The sequence below is a fragment of the Manacus vitellinus genome, unplaced genomic scaffold (assembly GCF_001715985.3).
Source record: "Manacus vitellinus isolate BGI_N305 unplaced genomic scaffold, ASM171598v3 scaffold_12_pilon, whole genome shotgun sequence".
Lineage (NCBI taxonomy): Eukaryota > Metazoa > Chordata > Aves > Passeriformes > Pipridae > Manacus > Manacus vitellinus.
In genome coordinates, this window is record NW_021938949.1 from 12,459,579 (window position 1) to 12,478,574 (window position 18,996).

At 38.2% G+C, this 18,996-nt stretch overlaps 1 protein-coding gene across 1 annotated transcript in view; it reads left to right on the top strand.

Annotated features, from left to right (window-relative positions):
- SHISA9 (shisa family member 9) overlaps positions 1-18,996 on the top strand; it is a 169,813-nt gene that overhangs the window by 3,135 nt on the left and 147,682 nt on the right. Inside the window, exon 2 of the mRNA XM_018067441.2 lies at positions 4,549-4,676. Within this exon, the coding sequence (XP_017922930.2) occupies positions 4,549-4,676 (128 nt within the window). The remainder of the gene's footprint in view (positions 1-4,548; positions 4,677-18,996) is intronic.

Here is an 18,996-nt window from a genome sequence, read left to right on the forward strand (position 1 = left end):
TCCCTAGCCAATGGCAACACGAAACACTTGAATCCTCTTCATTTCTGTGAACAAATTCACCTATCAAAGGGATGGTTCTGCTTATAAAAAAAGACAATGTATAATGGGAACGGATTTTTTGGGGGTGTTGATTTTTTTAAGAAAAGTGAACAAAAGAATATAACTGGTGTAAGTTATGTATTTCCATTTTTAATTTACTAAAAGTATTTAAAAATATGAAGAGAGATCTCACATGTGGGAATAAGAACATTGACTTATAAATAGGAAGCAAAACTGTGCCACACTTATTAATTCCTTGCATTATTTCATCCCCCAGTCAGTAGATCTGCTGTTGAAGTAAGACACTGGTGTGTGTAAGAGTGGTACAATGTTAGTAAAGGAAACTTCACAGTCTTGCTGAACATAGTTTCTATACACCTGCCTTTCACTAATTTTTTTTTACTACTGTACCAAAACAAACCAAGAACAGTCCATTAATGTCACTGAGTTTTCCTGAAATATTTGACAATGGAAAAAGCATTGGAGGAATGCATCTATTTAGTGAAAACAATCCACAGGAAAAAAATCTCTATTGGACAAGTCTGTTTAGGAAAAAAAGAGTCAAGATTTGTCCTTTTTTAAAGAGACCTTTGTTACTTCCTTTTGTTTTGAGAAAAAAGGCCAGGTGTGGCACTGTTGACATTTCCTTCTCCTCAGATCAGTGCTTTTCAGTCAAACACCCTGAGTGTTGGCATGGAACTGTAAATCTGGAAGAGGAAAATGGAGAGGGGAGTTTTGCAGCATTAACTCTGCACTGTGTATTTCCTTTTAGACATCGTACCATAATGTTTTGTTTATATCATTCTCCTCATTTTAAAATTTGTTACTTGACATTAGAAGGAGATAAATATTCCCTTCAACTAGTGTCCAACAACTAAGCAGTAACAGTGGTATCCAAACAGAGGAACTGTTCCTTTTCCCTCCTGTTTTCTAGGAGAGGAAGGCAATCAGATGGTGTGTGCAGGCAGATATGGCCAAGGGAATGAGTGTGGCAGTGTTGTGCATGAAAGGCCCCAGAACTGATCTGCCAGCTGAAGCAGATCTAGAAGCCCTGTTAGGCATACGAGGGCAGCACGTTCTTGCTGCTTAAGACAACGTCAGTGGGCCTTCCAGGCTCCACCAGTTAAAGTGGAAGAATCCTCTCTCAAAAATGAATAGAAGACAAAAAACCTTTTCTTCTGTTTCATGGAGGAGATTTTTCTGTAAATAAAACTGCAACTTTGTCTTCTTCCCTAATCCTTGTGGAGAATGTGCAAACAAGCCAAGAACTGAAAGGACAATATTTACAATCATGCTCTACGCTATAGCTCCTGTTTTCTGAAGCAGTGCCTCTGACAGTGTGTGAGCAGCCTTCCAAATATTGTGAACATCTCAGCTCTTTCTTCCTTCACAATGTGCTGAGCTCACGAGTGGTCTTTTGTTGATCATTCAAAAGGTGTGTACCTGGGGCCAAAAATAGCCTGACTTGTCAAAATCCTGAATCCTATGTGTGAAATTATTTCCCTTATGGATTTTGACCCAGTTTTGGAGGCACAATATGACAAGTGACCTTTCATGAAATCACCTGTTTCAGCTTCTTCAAGCTTGTACTCATAAGGGAAATGCCTGGCTCCACATGCTTTATAACACCCCAAACCATTATTATGTGTCCAAAAAGGAAAATCTTAGGGCAAGGGAATTGCTGAAGTTTTGTGATACTTGGATAGTTCATGAACTCCTGTGCAGGCAACATTTCTCCACTTCCATAATATTGCAATCAGTATCAACACACAGGACCTAATGATTTTGCTCCCTGATTTAGAAGGTTATCTTGCATTTTGCATTTCCTTAAAAAAAAATCATTCAGTATAGCAGAGGTGTGGATAAAGACCCTCTATGTATATATAACTTTTCAATGGGACCCACTCTAACACGTTCTTCAGATAATGATAAAAATCTAAATGACTCTATTTAGGTGAGACAAATGCATGAGTGTATTATAACAGTCTGTTGGCCTGTGTTGAATTTTTCAAAGCAAACACCTATTCAAATATCTTGTCGTGTACTGGAGCACAAGCCTCCCTTTATCCATTTCATTATATGGGCAAATCCCTAAAAGAAGAAAATGCAGGTACAGCATTTCCTTTGTACTTCAGTGGTACAAGCTGCTACACATTTTGAACTCTCCCTGAGATCAGTGGAGAACAAGGACAACCTCTTCATTTTATGAGCTATTCTGCCCTGGCTAACACAGTATAAACATGGGTGCTGTGTTGTTAAAAATAGAACTTGGTGGTGAGTAGTTCCTCTTAATATTGAAGAAGGAGTTGGACAACTAATTCCTTAGAACCCATATGAAAAAAGCCACCCTGAAATGGTAGAAAATGCAGCATTTCTGTGGACAGGCAGTAGTTAATCTGCCATCACACAGGGTGTTATTTAAAGTCTACAGAGAACAACATTTACTGTCGGATCAAGGGGCAATGAGGAAAGCATTTCTGAAAACCCACTCCCACAAAGTTTTAACTCCTGTATTGGAGTTTGGAACTTTTATTTACTTTTCTTCCCTTCCCAGAAATGTGTCCAGCTGCCTCTGCAACTAGAAGTAATATTAATGTCAATAATTTCCTCTGTATAGAGACATATTTGCATAAATTGATGAGATATTTAATGTTTTTGGTTCCTACTTATTTTAAACTGTATTGCAATATAATGCTTTCTTTCTGCATCATTTTATACATGTCTTTGTGAGATTTCTTCTGTTGAATTTTTATTATTCTGCTATGTAGGCCAGCTCTGCTATTTCTGCTGGATAAGCACTGCTTCAAATAGGAGCATTACTCTGATACCATTAATCATTTGGTTACTGTCTTCTGACCTTTTACAGTATCAACAGAGTATTCTGTAACATGTTGATCACAACTGTAACTAATATTTTAATAACATAATGCTAGCCATAAACACAATGAAACATCAGTATTGCTCAGCTGTGTACCAGAGCTATTCCTGCAATCAGAAAGCAAGATCCAGCTCAGGATTCCTTTCTATAAATTAAATGAAGCTACTTTTTAATATTTAAAAGTACAGTGCTACTTGATCAAGAAATCATCATGTCACAGAAGTACAGTGGAGGAGCTAGATGGCATTTACCATGGCTCTCAACAGTGAATGTGCTTATTTTTATTTATTTCTTAGTTTTTAAGCTAGTATTTCTTGATGCAGTATCTGGGACACTGTATATAATTTTGCAGAAAATTAAACTAAACTGGGCATAGTGCCCAGAAGATGCGTCCATGCCCTTAAAAAATAGCTCAAGAGGTCTAAAAATTAAAGCTAGTAAAACACAAAGGAGGTAAATAATGGTCCATGATGCATTGACCTGAATAGAAAAGGCTTGCATTGAACCCTGAAGACACTGGTAAGACACACTATAACTTTCCTTTGCCTCGGGCAGCAGGTTCTGCGGGTTGGCCAAGGGTTCCCTGGGCACACAGCTCAGAGGGTGGCTCTGGGCACACAGCTCAGGGCTAATGCTGCTCCTGCACAGGGCAGTGGCAAACCAGCACACAACCACAGATGGAGTTAGATGTTGCCATGCTGAGGGTTACAGAGCTTAGAACTTAGTGACTCTGGATCTGCAGGGCTCATCCAGGGCTCATCCAGTGCTTATCTGTGTGCCTAAGAATGGATTTACACTGGGCAGGACACTCGGCAGTGAAACGGGTCCTCAGAAAATACACCAGAGCAGGATGAGCCTGTCAGACACTGCCTGGAGCTCTGCAGTCCGAGTCCACAACAACCATCAGGGCCTGGCTTAACTTAGGAATCCTTTTCTTGCTCTCTCTTTGCCAGCATAAAGCTTTCATCCTGTTTCTGAACTGGCTTCAAAGGAGCAAGGAGTGTTCTGTGCAAGCTTTGCTCCATCTTAATGACTAGGATACCCACAGAAGTTAGAAAAGACATTTCTAATCTCCCCTTCTGTATGAGAAAAGCTTAAATGCCTGCCTATAGGAAAATCACATGACTTTTCAACTTCAGTAACAATTTTGTATGAAAATTGTGAAGACCACTGCGTTGTGTGGTGCTCTGTGCAAATGTATGTGTGAGAATTTACTTCGACAGGCCCTGTTAGTAACCTAGTATGAAGATAACTAGTTTGTGAAAGGTACAGATGTGGGCTGGGTGCTGAGCTGCTCAGCTTGACCAAGGTGGCAATGTTACTGAGCACATGCAATGGCAGAACTCTTCAAGTCTCAACAAGCTTAAATTATGTTCCTCCAAAGCAAAGACAGCTTAAGAACTTACTGTGTTTCTGTGTTTCACTTCTAGCACACTGTCTGAGACAACCTAAAAAGAGCCTTAGGTGTGAAGTCTCACAATGAATCTGCTTCCCTGAATTTGTTGTGAGGGGAGCTGTTTTCTCTAGCAGACATTATGATCAACTTCCTCTAGAACTAAAAAAGAGCTTGGAACATATTGGTGATGTCTTACAGATTTTGCAGGTTCATTCTGGTTTTGTTTGGTTTTCAGGGCTCTTGCTGATGTTATGCGACCTCAAGGTCCTTGTACAACAGATCATATGGAAAGAGATCTAAACATTGTAGTACATGTGCAACACTATGAAAACATGGAGACAAGACCTCCTCCAAATAACTTACGTAAGTTGAATTATAACTTTGTCAATATCTGGAATGCTGGCACTAAAGGGAGCATTATGAAACAAATATTGGTGGATGTCAAATGAGGATCAAGAGTACATTGGTTCTTGCAAAGCAGAAATATTCTTTAACTCACAATTAGAAATATTTAGAATTTCCTAGTGCAAAGAGTACAACAGTGAGAGAAAGAAATTTTGAAGAGGAAAATTAGTTATTCTATTTAGTTTTATCTAGTTGTCTTGTTTGACTAGTAATGATTTTGTACCTTTGTCTCCTTCTACCTGGTGTTTTTGCTCAGCTTACCAATCTTTGCCTTATTCTGTGTTTTGTTGTACTAAAATACAAACTGTTAAGGTTACAGCCAAATTTAACATGTTTCATAGGGCTGTAATATCCAATAAGGAAGTGGGCCCATTAGGCTGTTTCATCATAACCACTAGGAAAATAGGCAGTGGATGGCTTTGTTCTGTGCTGTAGATCAATGTAGATGTGCATTTTGCTGCAAGTACACTTTTACTGCCTTGGTGTTTGGATTTTGAAACATTTAAAAAGCATTTGCACTTGTATACAGAAAGCAGAAAATTTGCTTATATTTGAAGTTTTATTTGGACTGCATTGTGCAGATAATGTGAGATTTTAGTGCCTTTTTTTTTGGAAGGGTGTAAAAACAACAGGAGAAAGTGCAGATGTCTGTGCTGGATGCAGTCCTGGTACCTGGTTTGTGGGAGAGGCTGAGGGGGATTCCTTATGTAACCCCTTACAGAGTAATAGGAGAGAGTTTAAGCTGTGACTCTACTAAAGGCACCCCCTGCAGCGGGGTGTGACACCTCCTCTGCCTGCCCTGCTCCCCAGCCCAGTGCTCCCAGCTGGGTGGGTGCAGAGCTGCACTGCAGAGAGGGCAGGGGGTGCACACACTGCAGCCTTACACCCCTAAGCCTGCAAAGCAGAAACTCCTGCTGCTCTGTCAGACCTGCTCAACCCCCTGGAGTGAGCTGGTTGACTTTGGAACCTTCAAGGAGGATGGGAATAAACACTATATCTCTCTTTGCTCTGTGTATAAGCTCTTTGCTGATGCCTGAGCCTCCTATGGCCATTTTTTCAAGAATGGTACCAAATGGTAACGAAGTTTGGGTCCTTTATTTTTTCTCATGTGTGAAATGTTTATTCAGAATCCCAGTTAATGAAGGAGCCAGAAAGTAAAGAGGTCCTTACTGCATTGATTGTATCTAGATTTTTGTACTGATCACACTGAGATATTTTGCTTAAAACTCTTTGTATACTACAATATACGACATAACACAGCAGGCACTTAAACTCATTGTTTCTTGGATTTGAATTCAGATTTAAGCCTTGCTTCTATGAACTCTTGCATAAAAATGCAACTCAGAGCCACATAGTTACTGCATCAAGGAAGAAAAGAAGATACATTTAATAGGATGTTGGTTTGTGATGATCCCAGCCACCCATACAGCTCTGTCTCAGAATATGGCCCTCTGGCACAGAGGGAAGAATTCTGTGTGAAACAGCTCTTGCACCACTGCAGTTTCCATCAAAGAGGCCCTGCTGCTGCTTTGGAGCTCTCTTAATCCATTGGGCAGTGGAAAGGGCAGTCCAAGACTGCTTCACAGGCAACTCAGGCATTGCTGCTGCAGAGGGAACCCTCAGCAGCCAGCAGCTATGATGGTAACTGCTTCACTCTTTAATCAACTTTATGCATGAAGTCAATAATTTTAGATTGTTCAGTGCAAACCTTCAAGTGGTGAAATTACTCAAGGCATTCTATAACCAATATTGCATACATTTACTTCAGAGCAAGTGGATCATTGTTCTATATTTGTTGCCATTTTATTCTCATAAACTCATGTAAAACATGCCTAAATGACCGACTAGAATTTGCCAGAACATCACAGATGATTGAGGTCTGTTGAAAGCATGTGCATTTATGGTGCAGGAAAAATCTTTATAAAGACAAATGATTAGGACAAATTTTCTAAGCCAGTATTTTAGCAAATTGGTATTTTATAGTGGAGTTCTGAAACACTGCAAGAGTGGATATTGCTGGTAGAAACTTTGGCAGTGAAGCATTACTTACTACCAGTGCTGGAAAAGTAACAGACTTTTCTGGGGCATTTTTACAAGCAAATAAACCAGAGTGAATTACAGCTTTCACAGAAATTCTATTCCAGATCTTTTCTTATACAGAGAAAATGAAATTGTATCAAATTATTGTATCATAAACTTTAATATGTATTTTCAAAGTTGTCCAAGTTATCACTTTCTATCTACTTTCCATCTCAATATTTGAGGCTGGTGTACTTTTCACATGAAGAGGGCAGGAGGAATTTCTTAGGCATTGTGTACCCCTTCCATTTGTGTCTTTCAGAATACTGAAGACAAACCACTGAAGGCCAAACATTATTAAAAATGTTCTAGTTTGAATGTTCATTTGCTCTTTCTGTCCCCTTGAAAATATTTTGCTGATGTTGCCAACCCATTCTGAAAGTGTTTTATGAAGGGAAGCTCTTTTGTCAAAATGACAACCTAAACATGATCTCTGACACTGAAAATGAGTGTGTTTCTGTTTCTGGACTGTTTGTTACCAGAGGACAAAATTTCCTGTGCTGTCTGCAGTTAGCACAGCTATTTGCCAAAACCCTCAGGCCAGTGGAATCCGAAAGATCTCTTTTCAGCAACTTGCAGTTTACTCAGTTCCTTGTCCCTTCTCTTCTGATCCCAGAAAAGAACAGACATATTGGAGGTTGTGGGAAAACACAGGGTTTTTTTCTTTGCCCATACTAATCCAGATGATTTTTAGTAAAAACTATTTTTTTCTCAGTGGTTGTTGGTTGTCATAATTTTCTTCCAGTAGTGCTTTCCTTAGGATTACTTTTCTGTTATTTCCCTTCATTCATACACGTTAGAATGGAGTGGTGCTTTGTAAACAAGCATTCAAGTCTTCTAACAGGAGATGTTAAATAAAATAAAATGGAAAAAAAGGGGGACATTTAAAAGTTATATTAAAAACATAAACCCAAACCCAAATCTTTCTGCTGAATATGAGTTGTTGTGTTCATCTCTGACTTTCATGAATCTTAAGAAAGCAGCAGCATTCAAAGTGTTCTTGTCTTCTTGTTTTATTTTTTTTTCTCCTTTTCTACTTATTGTGTTAGAAGTAAGGGATTTATTTAACTTGTTGGGATTACAAGACTGCTGTAGTGGGAGTTAGAAGGCTTTGTAGCTTCAGCCTCATTTCTGAAACGTGATTACTGCTATTATTTCTGATTCATGATCTCTGATAGCACAAAGAAAAAATACTGAAGTTAGTGCAATCCACAGGCACTTTTCCTAATGATCAGTAAAAGCTCTGTTACTCTTTCCCAATAACTAGCCTTGCACTAGTGAATTTAAACAATTTAGGCAGGCTCCCAAGATAAAGGTGACTTTAAAGGGAAGCCAATTACAGATTAAGGAGGTTTTAAGATGAAAAATGCTAGCTTTACTTAGTTTGACATGTATGAATTATTCGTTTATTTTGAATTTAACTTGAAAAAAAGTGGATTTTAACTCACCATTCGAAGAAGGAAGTGTTGCATTGTGTCAAATGGTGAGTTTTAATACTGGCCAAAGATATGCAGCCCATGTGATTAAAATGACTTTTCTTTTTTTTTAAATAAATGCAGCAATGTGTTTGCTGCTGCATTTGATTGTCAGTTGTCCTGGATACAGACTCACAACAAATGCTAATGCTGAAAACAAAGCCAAGACATTTCTGTAACTGGTGCCTTATGATAAGTTAACTTTGGTTTTTTCTTTATTCCTGTGTTGAGACAGCAGGCATTTAAATAGGAGGGTATTTTTTGAAGTTCTTGTATATTAGAATAAGCATTCTGTATTGCACATTCCTGTGCTTTCCCCCATTTCTGTAAGCAGAAGCTCAGGCTGTGTTTTCCAGTGAGAGGAACTGTCACTAATTTCACACTGTGAAAACAGTTAGAATTTGCAAGAATGTTTTGTGGTCTCTTTCACTCCCTAGTGAATACGCTTTTTTTTATGGTTGTCTTTGGCAAACTAATTACTTTTATGATTAACATACCTAAACATGCTTACACGAGATGATTCACTGTATTGTGTTGCCTAAATGCCCTTCCTACTGTTGCTCATTGGAAATAAGTGTAGAGGCTTATTGAGAAACTCCAGCACAGAGAAGTGCTGTTGTTCCAAATGCAAAGTTCTTGAAGTGTATCAAACCTGATAACTAACTTGCTTACACAGTAACTGTTGGGCAATTAATTGCATGATACTGAGGTGGTTGAGAACATGAAGGCACAAAGTGCCTCTGGTGACAGGGGCCTTGAAACTTCACCCCAACCCTTCGGACACGGGGCTGCAAAATCCAAAGGACTGAGCAAATAGCTGTGTTTGGCCTGGTTGGAATCTAGGTTGTTTGGCTACAGCACAAATGCTTTTTTTTTGGGCTATATGCATGGGTCTAGCCCAGAGGAATTGCACTGTTTTCTTCACAAACTTTAATTGGCTGTTTGTCTGCTCACTCAGAAGGACAAAATAGGGACAGAGGAGTTGAGCTGCACAGACAGGGCTCCAGCTGTGTTTTACGGGTGGAAAGATGGACAACACTAATAAGTTTTCAGCCAAGAAAAAGATAGTTTTAGCAGAATGACAGAAGGAGTGAAGAAGTGCTGCTGATGGAGTGCTCCAAGACAGTGAAGGATGAGGGAGAATAAAATGTCCAACTTAACTGAGGACGTCCTTAGTTCACAAGAAGCTGCTGTGTTATAACAGAGGGCAGGGACTGTTGTCAGAAACTATTGGGAACTTGCTTACATTTAAAGCCCGAGTCTCAGTGTGCAAACCTCACTTTACTGGGGTTTCTGAGATCTATACAGGAGGCACCTTAACACTATTAAAAAAAAAAATCTGATAATTTAGACTAAATACCTGAACTAAACACAGGCTTAGGGAGAGCTACTTATGGCATTTAGATTGGCATTCACCACAAGGAGGAATAAGTTCACATTTAAATTATACATTTTACAAACTAATCATCCAAGAAAAAGCCCAGACTACTGTCATCAGCAATGTCAGAATAAATATTGGGTTTTTTAAATACAATTTCTGCTTGAGATTAGAAGCTGCAAACTGCTTTGTCACAACTATCTTGAGACCACTTTTAAAACACCTTTAAGTTAATTTCTAACTGAAATCATGCTACAAGTAGAATTTCAAAGCATTATCAAATTGGTGATATATTTTTTGTTAATATAACTACAGTAAAAGCAACACATTCCAGATATCCAGAGCTTCCTTGCTGGAATCCAGATTTCCCATATAAATGAATTCCTCTTGCAACTTAGTCACTGTAAGACAGCAATGTTTAATCAGTTCTGCAAGTGTGGTTAGCCTCATAATCATTATCAGAAAGTTTTTAATTTTATTCTAAAATACTTCTTGTTAGATCTGATTTTATTGGAAACTCTCTGAGATAGCCATGGATCCCACCTGCAATTTTAGTTTTGAACCATATTAGGTAGGTCTTCATAAGCTCTGCTTATGTAACCATTTCCATTAGAACTGAACAATGAAGTTTTTGCTCTATCTTTCTTCATTTATTTTACAATAAGAACAATTAGATTAGATTACTGCCTTGCATCCTATCATTTACTTCTATTCAGCTTTTAATTCAGAGAAATTTGACATCTCTTAATAAACATATTCATCAATGTAAAACATCTTTGGGAGAAATACAGTTAATCACTGACATTATCCTTTAGTGGCAAGAATTAACGTTATTGTAATAAAAATATTAAGAATATATTTTTACATTTTATACTGTAGTTTAAAAGGCTGAATGATTATTTAATAAAATAAAAATATTGGCATGACAGACAAGAGCATTGCTGTACTAGACTATTGTATAGGCAGTTTGAGTCACCCAACAGCAGACTTGAAAAGCACATATAAAGGATGAGACTCATTTTGCTGTCATTGGGGTGCAGATTAGTACTTTGAAATGTTGCCCAATAGTACAGGGATGTATTTACCATCTAGAAGATGAAAAGTTCAGCGTCTTTGGAAAACAGTGATGTGTTTCTCTTGTGATTCCACTTCCACTTTGCAATCTAAGTTTTACTCATTAAGTGAGGGGCTGTTCCTATCACCTACTACTCAATTTAACATCTAAAATTCTGTTTTGTCTTTGGACAGGCATGCTGAATAATAGTGTCCTCAGGGTGGAATCACTTCCAGTCCCAAATATTCCCACTATTAACCCCAACTCTCAGCAACATCAGCCATCAGTGCTTCGTACCTCTCACATCTTTCATATCGCTGGGATTATTAATGTCAAAAACTGGTGTAGAGAACAATGCCAAACTAGTGAGGATCATGTTTTGGAAAAATACCAACAATCCAACACCACAACTTTTGTATGACTGCATTCTGCCGGATTTGTGCTCCTTAAAATGAAGAATAGAGGCTGATACATCTTATTTTTTGACATGGCCAGAGTCACTGAAAGGCAAACAAAAAGTACCTTTTGCTTTCACTGTTGGTTTGCCAGCACCCTCACACAAACTGCCCTTGCCTTTTCCGTGCCAAAACAATACTGTTTTTAACTGCTGACTTACAGCTTAATCATCTCTCTAAATCCTTGAACTCCCTCCCTCATATTTTGTTTCAAAAGTCATAGATTTGTAACAAAAATGATAAAACCATGGATTCACTAATATGTCCATTTCTGTCCATGCATTCAGGTGCAAGTGTTAACTATTGTACACTGGTATATCTGCAGCTAAAACTATAAATTTTTATCACTCTGGCTGTGCAAAGCTTTGATAATACTGTATTTTAGATGTTAAAATGCTCTTATCAGAAATTTAACATTCTTAATTTTTCAATCAGTCATACCAACTTTGCCAAGCAGAATCAGTACAGTGGTTGCAAACTAAAGTAGAAGAGGTTGACTGCATACATTAAAAAACTTATGAATACACATCCCAACATTACCAGGCATTCTTGAGATGCTACTCCGAGAGAGATTTGTACCAACTTCAATCTACAGTTTCAATCACAAATGATTTGCAGTACTTTGTTCTATGATCTCTGCTTTACATCATAACTTTCCTTGAAATGTACACATTGCCTCTGATTCCAACTTTATTATCACAAGATAAAGTCAAGAAGGGAACTAAGTGTGTTTAATATTTATGAAATAACTTTTAAAAAAAGTTTTATGATAGAAAAAAATAGTTGGAAAAAAAATCTCTGGAACCATGATACAAAACTACATTAATAATCATTCCAAGATGATTAAAATGTGGATTTTAATGTAATCTTTCATTTTTAGTTATCACATCTAAATAGCTTTTAAGATCCTTCCAGTAACATAAATTTGTTTTTAGCTCATACATCTAAGTAACATATCTGTGCACCCAAGCTTAAGGCTCTAACTATACTTCTGAATCCATAATGAATTTGTAACATAATCCAAAATAATCCAATTACCTTTTACCATCCACTCTTACCAATTAAAGGAAAGGCATATTTGATAAATAGTTATCTACAGACACACACATAAGCCTAGACTAAAGAGAATGTGCCTGACAAAGTCTGGACACCACTAGAGTTACCATTTGTTTAGCTGGAAGTGTCCACAGTAAACTGTCTCAAACACGGGTCAGCTTTTTACCCTGGAAGGTTTGTTCTCACTCTGTTAGTTCACCTTTTACACTACAGCCAGGAAAAGAAAAGCCAGCCTTTCCCATGTAGGCAGTTGCTCTTCCAGGGCTAATCTGATCACTTCTGAACTGCTTTATTGTTTTCTCTTAACACATTCTCCACTCACACTAAACCTTGTGCTTCCTATTGCTGTCTCCTCTGCTGCCCATAATAAGCTGGTCCTCTATGACTACAAATACTGTTTGATGATGCTGGATTTGATTGTTTTAGAAAGCCTGCAGCCAGCCAGCCTGGATAACATAGGAAAAAAGTCCACAACACAGAAAAATACAGCAAATGCCTGCCAGCATTTAATTTACCCCCGGGGCACTGTAGGCGAAGGACTTTCAGCCCTGGGTTCCAGGGTGTGACTCTGAGGTGGGGTTGGCACAGCCTGTGAGCCTTGCAACAGAAGTAGGATTTTGACAGTGCTTGGAGTAATGGGCAGATAAAGCCAAGTAGATGAAATTCTGATTGGTCAAAAGTCATAGTAAAGCATTTGTCATCTCTAATGGCTCATGGATTTCACCCGGGGCACTACAATTCATGTAGGACCTCACATACACCTTGTTGAGGGGAATTGTGTTTTTGCTATTCATCTGGAGTAAGGAGAGAGATAAAGGGATATGCAGAAAGTTTATCTTATGGCCTTTCAAAAAACCCCCATGATACAGCTTAAGGAGTTCAGTGTTGGAAAAGGAAAAATGTTCACTGCCAAAAGCAATACAAACCAGTCAGGGGAAGTGCAGTGAAAAACTACCAAATAATTTACCAAATCAAACCCTCCTGAGAAGTGTTGTGAGAAGCCAGGAGGCTGGAAGAAGTTTTCAGCTAGACGTATTTTCCATTTCTGTTCTGATTTTGGGGAAGTGTGGGAGTCTGCAAACAAGGAAAATGTCCATGCCCTTGGCACACAGGAGGAAGGGAACCTCTTGTGCTCTCCTTCCACGCCTGTCCCCTTTGGCAGCACAGCTGCTGTGGCTGAACAACTGTTGTCACCCCCAGGAGGCAGAACAGGCCTCTTGGAGACTTTGTGCAGACACCAGATTCCCAACCCCTGAACCCTGGCACGAAGCACAGTCACAGGTGGCAGCTTTCACCTGAGTAAATGGTCTGAAATGTTTCTGGAATGTTACAGGAGTAGAGCACTGAGCACAGTGGGTTTGTTTCGTGGAGGCCCTTCCAAGGCAGCACGTTTGCACTGGGGGAGTTGGCCAAGCCCAGACTAACTGGTCTGCTGCTCTGGCCAGGGGGGTTTGGCCTGGTCAAGCAATATGCTTGTGTCATTCAGAGGCAAATCACTGCATGAATTCTTGTGTTAAAAAGAATGAGGCCCATTTATAGTATTTTATAAACAGCTTCCAAAAAATAAATATGTTTTTTGTTTTTTGCTAATAGCTTGGCTCTACCTCATCAAGTGACCAACTCTAGTTTAAAGAATATATTTTACATATATAGTAATGGTTTAAACTATTTACTGTTTTCTCAAAGCTGTAAGATTGGAGAACTGCATTCCTCCTATAGTAATCCAGATTCCTGTTAAAGTTTCAAGTTAATTTCTGAACAGCCATTGGTACTGTGAGGAAACATTCCTTATCCTTTGTCAAAACCAAACCTGACCAGCACTTTGGTTAGAACAATTTCAAGTTTCTAGTCATAGATCTGTAATTAAATTGCCAGTAAACACTTAGTTAAATGAACTTCTACAAGGATTTTTAAAGTAAAATAATTTACATTAGATATTGATAACTTCTTTCTCATAATTTTAGCACTTATTTTTCTTGGTTCTTGTTTTTCCTCCTTGCTTAAAATTTTCACTTAAGAAAAGAGGTCTGGCAGAAATAATTAGCCCCAAATTTCTCACAGAAGCAATTAGTTTCTCACAGAAATAATTAGCCCCCCAAAAGATCTTCAAGAATCCACAGAAAATCAGAAGGGATAAGATATTTTCAGAGGGGTTTTGCCTAGATTTTTAACTAAAATAAAGATATCTTTAAGAGCTATAATATAAAAATTCACTTACAACAGCCATCTCCTTATTCTCTAGTATGTGTCTGAGATTAATCTCGTGTCTAGAAGTTTTTGTATCAAAGTCAGTAAACTAAAATTTTACCTTGGGAGCCCAGTATTCTGTTCCTTAACCATACAAAGGTATGACTGTGGTGATAGAGAAGTCAGGCACTAAGTCTGGATAAAAATGTTTGTACAAACTCAGTAACAAATACCAGAAAGTTCTGAACCTTTAAAAATATTAAAAGTAAAATTATTTATGCTTCCTTGAAAATGTCCACATTTTAGCAGATATATTCTAGAAGATAAGTATATAAAATACAATTTATATTATTAAGCTAGCTTTTTCTACCATTTGTTTATTATATTAATAATTTAATGCACTCATCTAAGAATTACCTGACTAATTTTTTTTCCAGCTGTGATCCTATGACACTTATAGAGAGGTCTAAATAACTTTATGCAAATAGAGTAGGCTTTTTTCCTCTCAGAGTAAGCAAATTACAGCAGAGAAAAGAACAGCAGTGCTGCAGGGTTCTTTTCAGGCACATACAAATGACACACTTTATATTATGATGATCCTGTATTGTCATAGTCTAGCACTTCAGAGCCATTAACATTTATTTGCGAAAATCTGGTTTGAAATATTTATTTGCAAGCTGCACTTTATTTCCTAGGTGACACCTTTTCCATCATTTCTGCAAATATAGAGAGATAGATGAAGATGTTTCTGGAACCAGAGACACAGAACTAGAGCAATGCTGCAAAGTGTGAATCACCTGTCTGCCCTGTGCATAGGGAAAGATTTTCAGATTTTATAAGCGTCAAAATCACCCAAACATTTTTAGAAAGGAAAACAAATGGTCCATGAAAATCTGGTCTTTGTAACTTAGTGCTTTACTCTGCTGAAATTGTCCACTGGAATAACACTAAAGTTTCCCTTTCCTCTTTGCCACCTCTCATGTCTATTAAGAAGAGGAAGGACTGTTCCTCTCCCTCCAGCCCCTCTGCATCTCAACAACCCATAGCCAGCACCTCAGGTTCCTCTTGTGTTTCTTGATTTTGTCTGGGTAAAGAATAATACTCTTTTCTGCAGTTACTCATCCTGGTATACATGTACTGATTGATCAGCAAGCAGAACAAACCAAGCAAACAACTATAAAGTTTGTACTTCAGCCTTTTGTCTCCATTCAGCCATTTGTTTTCCTAACAGCTATAGAAACATCTCATCCTTGAGATCTCAATAACACCAAAAAGGGCAAAGGAGTTAAAAGCTACTAGAGGGAGTAACAGATAGCTAGACAAAATAAAAATTACATTACCCATGTTCTCTTTTAAGAACAATAAACCTTGAGTTATTTACTGAGTGCAATAAAATCCTACAGGGCATTGTTAGCACAAAGTTTGGATCCATAAATCAAATAAGTATTGAAATTCTGCTCTGAGAGTCAAATAGTGAGATCTAGTCATCAGAAGCCGGAAATGCCAGGAAAACAAGAAAAGAAGGATAATCTATGGCACATCCTCTTCCCCATGGATCAAAGAACTTATTTCTCAGGATGATGCCTGCCTGGTTGTAGTGTCTAAATTAACTGTACAAGAAAGACTGAAAGAAGTCAGAATATGTCAGAAGGTCAGAGGAAAAAACAAGCTCAAAACTTTACAGATGATTTATTAATTGCTAATTATTCTTATTTCCATTTTACATGATATTAAGTGTGTGCTAGAAGCTTCCAAATGGAAAATCCACACAATAGTTAATGGAGTTAAAAAAGCAGCATTAATCCTCTTTTATGGCTTGCAACACTCTTGGGAAAGAAGATGCTGCACAGCTTCAGTGATGCAAAAGTCACTGGTGGTAAGCAATCTGAGGCTAACTAGCAAAATATAAAGGGAGAAATCCTAAATGCACATTTCCCTTTGGGAAATCTCTGTGTGTAGCAATGGATTAACTTTCCCCCCATACCTGTAGTCTATATGGAGTTTGAGATCAGTGCACCCTGAAGGTTGGTGACCATGAGCTATAACTTTAATACTCTTCACATATAGACACTGACAACTCTTTTCAGCTTTGAAGGAACTAACAGAAGAGGAATATTTTTTTCTTAATTATCACCCCAGAAAATTAAAACTAGAACCATATGCATGTCATAGTCTGACATCACATGCATGACTGAATCCTGGCAGTCAGTATGTCACAATCAATACTCCATCAGCTGAAGATTCTTCCTGAAATATTCTCACAGTAACTTGCAGCCATGGATTTCACTGGATTTGACCTGTGTGAGATAATTGCAAGTGCTATGCAGGCTGCTTGCTCTGTCTTGTGGGTTTGATATCAGTGACAGCTCCTAACTGTGGCAATCTCACCAACTTTCCTCTGATTAAGACATGCAGCTTTTTTTCATCATTCACAGGACTAAAACTAGTACAGGTTTTTTCTTGTGTTGAAACAGTTCCTGACCCCCCTCCACATCAGAAATGGTGAGGCCTTGCAGCTGGAGCTGTGTCCACAGAAACCAAACCTGACCTTTTTCCGGTCTGACTGCACACAAGCTGAATGCCCCTGAGCATCAGATTATCTGTGTGCTTCACATTGCAGAAAGGTGTTGCAGAAGCCAGTGCAGCACTGGCTGTGGTCCAGCAATGCAACATTATCATATTTTTGTCTTTATGTTTAGATCCCTGCAGCTGGCCAGCTTAGATTGCTGCTGCCACAGCTGGCTGAGGTGGTGTGTGCTGCTATTGCTGCCAGTCAGAGCAAACGAGGTTTGGCAAACTACAGCACACAATATCAGCCAGCCTGGCAGATCCAATTCACAGTGAGGATCAGCACAGCCTTAACATAAAGAAATGCCAGATGAAAGGGTAACTTGCTCAGAGTGGATGTATTGAACACACAGGATGAGAGAAGCTGTCAAAGGGAGATGACAATGAAGAGCCTCATTTCACAAAGAAGATGTCAGAAAGCACACAGAGAGAGTGGGTTTGACTTAAAATGCTCTGGAGATTCTTTTTTTTTTTTTTTTTTTCCAAAAGGATTCAAAATTTCAGAACTAGGTAGCGTGGAACACCTGGAGCAGCCTACGTAGCCCAGCAAACTTTGAGAGTAGAGCTGGAGCTGCAGAACAGATTTTTTTACCCCATGGGTAAAAGTACCTGCACTGAATTTTGACATTGTATCAGCTTAACTCGTTTGGTAGACCTTTGGATGATAACCATATTACATTTTTCTTTTTAAGCCACAGTTAAATAATACCAGAAAATGGGTAAGCAAAAATGAGTCTGAAAACCAATCTCATCATATATGCAATAGTAAGAACTTAATGACTTACCCAGCTGTGACTCAAAAGCAGTCCAGGCAAAGTCTCATTCTCCACAGCCCGAGGAGGATCCAGTGGATGATGCCATTTTTTCAGCACTCCTTCTCTCTCAATCTCTTTCTTGCCCATCAAAGCTTTTCTTGCCTTCATGTTTGTGATTCCGCCTTTCTGTGCCTGACAGTTGTAATGAAGATATGCCACAGTTAGTGACAAGGCAACTATTCTGGAAAAATACTGCCAAAAGAGATGAAATGAAATACTAACACCTGACATGGGTTTCTGGAAGTGATCACCAATATGCAAATTTATGTAATGCTCTGTAACTTACACGAAAACTCATATTTGTTTAGATGTCACCATTAATTAAAAAAATCAATGAAAACACTTTAAATGAATGGAAGAAAACAACTTACAATTAAAATGTCATTGCAGCATAAGGATCTATAAAGGTGATATGGGAAAAGACAGCATATGTTTGTCTCAGCTTCAACACCAACTCTAGCAACACCAAGTGTTACGAATTTTTAAAAGCTTGAAGTTGTGCTACTTGGCTTAGAATAACAAATGGGTTTTTAAACAAATAATTGCATTTTCTTACATAAGTTATTTTATCACTTCGGGACAGTGCAAGTCTTTATGTGTTCTGCAATGGAACATGACATTCCACTTCAAATTTCTGAATTTAGGCCACTTACACACAAACTGTGTATAAACTGTCACAGTATACACAGCAAATATATTAATATATATACCTCCACATGTATTATGTAATATGTAACATGTAGCACATTATGTTCTCAGTGCAGCACTAACACTGGATCAAAAGGGTAAATGCAGAGTAACACAATGGTTTTTTTTCCCCAGCTCTGTAAGCAATTCTCATTTTGCTATCACCTTGCCTTTAAGTCTTAGCAGGGAAAGAACCTTTATATGAATATAGAAACAAAAAGTTCCTTCTGAGAGACACATTTTCTATTATTATCTGTAGCCACAGTTACAAGATTCCCTGTACTAACCCATTGCACATTCTGTAGCAAACAAATGTATTTTAGCAGTGGCAGCAAGCTCTTTTCATGAGCTTTGCACCCATTATTTACTATCCTTTGTAATTATAGTACCTATTAACTCTACAGGCACAAAAAAGTCAGGAAATTTGTATCTTCTGATTTTAGGATTTAGTGCCACACAATGTGAAGGTTACAATAGCATTCTGATCCTGATACAAAACCAGGGAAAGTCAGGTATTGTCTTTC